The 3,718-nt window shown below is 54.1% G+C and overlaps 1 protein-coding gene across 1 annotated transcript in view; it reads left to right on the plus strand.

Moving 5' to 3' along the window:
• Positions 1–3,718, plus strand: part of LOC104274511 (von Willebrand factor A domain-containing protein 5B1-like) — a gene marked incomplete at its 3' end in the record, with an annotated part of 13,487 nt that overhangs the window by 6,368 nt on the left and 3,401 nt on the right. Inside the window, 4 exon segments of the mRNA XM_009870161.1 lie at positions 2,271–2,381; positions 2,462–2,595; positions 2,597–2,653; positions 3,587–3,713. Of these exon segments, the coding sequence (XP_009868463.1) occupies positions 2,271–2,381; positions 2,462–2,595; positions 2,597–2,653; positions 3,587–3,713 (429 nt within the window).

Consider the following 3,718-nt stretch of genomic DNA (forward strand, 5'->3'; position numbering starts at 1 on the left):
AGCCGGGAGCATCTTGTAGCCCATCTCCTTACCCATCTGTCTCCGGTTTCCATGGGAACTGCCGGAGCATGGACACAGCGAGGATGGGGATGCTGAGGGACATGAGGATGGCTTCGACAGGTGCCCCAGGGTAGGGAAGCCGTCCCCTCTCCCTGCATCCACCAAAGGGGTCAGGAAACCTCTGAGGTTGTACCTGTTCCCTCAGCACGTTCAGAGCCTGGTCGGGAGGCATCTCTGCTCCCGGGCGGATTTTTGCTTTCAGACTTACACCATGGCTGGATTTGGGCACTAAAGTCTCTGCAGCCTCCGTGGGGATGGTTTGTTTGTCCCATGTGGACCTCGTAGGGACAGAGCCCTTCTCCAAAATGTCCTGAGCTGGGACTCCCATCCACAGGAAGGCTGTAAAACCAGGGAAAAACGATGTTCCCTTTCTGGAAAAAAAATATTTTTGGGGGAAATATGGGAGATTTCAGGGGAGATACCTCAAAGGAGGAAGGTACTTCATGGCCCAGGGAAGTTGTGGATACCTGGAAGTGTTCAAGGCTGGATTGGATGAGACTTTGAGCAGCCTGGTCTGGTGGGAGACGTCCTTGCCCACGACGGGGGAGTTGAAAAGAGATGATCTTTAAGGTCTCTTCTGACCCAAACCATTCCATGATTCTTTTGAGCTGAGCTGCAGAGCGAGGGTGCAAACGGAGCAGGAGGTCTGGCTGCTGGCGAGCTGGGAGGATGCGATTTGCTGCCGACCAGGAGGGCACTCGGCCAAAGTGGTTTTGGGTGGAAAGTTCAGGGGGTTAAATCTCCTGCAGCTGGTTCCGTTCCCATCCTGATGCAGCCAGGGAGAAGAGCCAGGCTCATGACGGTGCCTGCATCGGGTGGGCTTGCCGGCAAAACGATGCTAATAGCCGGGAATTGACTTCTCTGGAGGCAAACATCTCTCTTTATTGAGTTGCCGCATAGACATTGAGTGCAACGGGATCGAGATCAATATTTACCACAAGAAGCAATAAATCTTTCCGGTTGCTGAGACAGAAAGCAGGCAACGGTTGCCCACTTTGGGAAGCTCTTTAACAGAAATGTTTGGAAATTTGGGTTGTTTTTTTTTTTTTTTCCCCCTTGTAATTAGTTCCGAGATGGGATGTCAAGCGTTGAGAATTGGAAGAGCCGGCAGCTCAGGAGCCATCTGGGAAGCAGCAGTATAAATACATTCTCGTAGGCTTGAGATAACAGCTTAGTTTGAAGTACCCTGGAGCCTGTTAAAGGGCAGCCCCTGTTCTCGCACATTATTTCACGGGTTCGCGGTGCTGCCGAAGGGTCGGGAACTGGACCGACCCCTTCTCCCTATGACAATTCCTAAGCGGGAGCAGGGGGGCTCTGCCTGCAGCCCCGGCACCCACCTTCTGCGAGGTGGCTGCTCTTGCTCGTTTGACCTTGGCAGCTCTTCTCGCCGGGGTTTCTGCTGCCCTCGGCAGACCGGCAGGAGTCTGCCTTTATCAGCACATAACCAGAAAGCACAAAGCTCCTCAATGCTGCCAGCACTTCGCTTTGAGCTGGCCACCCTCTCCTGACCCGGTAGCTCAGGAGCTCCTCGGGCAGCTCTTGCCCGGTTGCTGCTAACACCAGCTCTGTCCTGGAGTCGTCCACGGCCAACACAGATGCCTGAGACAATTTAAATCGCTCTTCCCTTATGTAAAGACCAGGAATAGGCAAGTTAGATAACCACCTCTGGGAAAGAAAATAGCTTAAAACTGTCTCTCCCAGTTATTTTAATTGGTGCCAGCTATGAATACAAGAGAATTCGGGATGGGGGAGGCTCTTCCTTTTGTGTAACTTTAAGCTGTTTGTTTATTTTCTGCAAGTTTGGACATTGAAATGCTTTGCATGTCGCACTTCTCAATTTCACACCCTGCCTCTCACCCACTAGCTCCGTGCTGCAAGTACCCTATTGCAAGCACAAATTTAACCAGTTAAAGACAAACAAAAAAAATAATTTGTTCAGTTCTTTTGAAGGCTCCTCGTTTTCCTCCTCACTGCTTTGGGACCCAAATATCATTTATCACTGAGGGGTTTGGGAAGAAGCAGAGTGACACGCGGTGCTTTCCCGGGGTGAAAGGAGCAGTTGTTTTACTATTAAATGCACGTGGCCAAATGCAAGTTGGGACTGAGGCGCAGTGGCGAGGCAGGGGCTGGGCAGAGCTTTTCCTGGTGAAGCTGGGGCAGCCAGGGAGACACCCGGCGTGCCTGATGCCCGCTCGCTTTCCACCCCCCAGGAAGCCCTGTTGGTCGTTCTCAAGAGCCTGATGCCGGCGTGTCTCTTCAACATCGTTGGGTTCGGATCCACCTTCAAGACCCTCTTTCCTGCCAGCCAGACCTACTGCGAGGTGGGGCCGAGGGGGACCCGTGGGTCCTCGGTGCTCTGGGGGGTGACGGTGGCTGACGATTCCGCTCCTCTTTTGGGCAGGAGAGCCTGGCCGTCGCCTGCGAGAGCGTTGAGAGGATCCGGGCCGATATGGGTGGCACTAACGTCTTGTCGCCTTTGAAGTGGGTCACCCGGCAGCCCATCCACAGGGGCCATCCCCGCCTGCTCTTCCTGCTGAATAAGCAACACGGGGAAGGTCCTGGAGCTGCTGCGAAGCCACTCCTGCTGCACCAGGTACGGAGGGCGAGAGCCCGGCACGGGACGCGCTCCTCCGGCTCGCAGGCATCTCCACTTCGGAGATGGAGGCAGCAGAGATCGCTGGTATGAGCCACGGGAGAACCTCAAAGGGTTTGGAACGGATCCCAGAAGTTCAGATGCTTTTGAAACAATCAAAGGCAGGATAATTGGGCTGACAACTTCACAGGCTCTCGTCTGATGCTTCCTGTAAGGGAGAGATTGACACACGAACAATCTTCCTTGACGGGTTTTGGGTTTTTTTTTTATTTTTTTAAAGCACATCTGGGCCTGGCCCCAGCTGCTTCCAGGATGAGGCTGTGCAGAATTGAATGTGCTGAAAGAGACCAATGTAAAAAGCAGCTAATTTGTGTATCGAGCTCCCAGCCTGGTTCCCCCAGCCCTGGTGACAGCCTGGTCTGGTTTCTTCTCTGGCTCTTTAAGGGGGCAGAAGAAAAATATAAGAAACCCTTATTCCTCTTCCATCCCATCTCATTGAGCTGGGAGCCAGGGGAGCAGCCTTGCCTGGCTTGTTCCTCCTTCCTTGAGAAAACGTTTCTTTTAATTGTGAGCCGAGATAATTACTGGGTCTTTAGTGCTATTGACCATGGACACTCAGCAGGGAAACGAGCTGAAGCGGCAGCAAAATAGCTTGTTGGTGTTTGCCGAGGAGGCAAAGGCTTGGGGTCCCGCTGGGAGTTCCCTGAGCCTCGCTGCTGAAGGCTGCTCTTTGGGGAAGGGATTTGAGGTCTGATGACAGGAGGGGGATGCCCATTCCTGACTCTCCTGCCCGTCACCTAAAAGAAGAGCTGGTTTATTTTCCTTCGTGCACGCACAGCAGCAGGAGAACAGAGCCGGGGCAGGGGGTGAGCGAGCTGTGGGGGCTTGAGATGGCTTCTCCCCTGGATCCTGATGCTCCCTGTGCCCCTGCAGGTGCTACAGCTTTGGCATCGGGCCGAATGCCTGCAGGAGGCTGGTTGGGGGGCTGGCTGCCGTGTCTGGGGGCATCGCTGAGTTCCTGGCTGAAGGCGAGAGGCTGCAACCCAAAGGACAACGGCCCGCACG

Source organism: Apaloderma vittatum, unplaced genomic scaffold (assembly GCF_000703405.1).
Source record: "Apaloderma vittatum isolate BGI_N311 unplaced genomic scaffold, ASM70340v1 scaffold30245, whole genome shotgun sequence".
NCBI lineage: Eukaryota > Metazoa > Chordata > Aves > Trogoniformes > Trogonidae > Apaloderma > Apaloderma vittatum.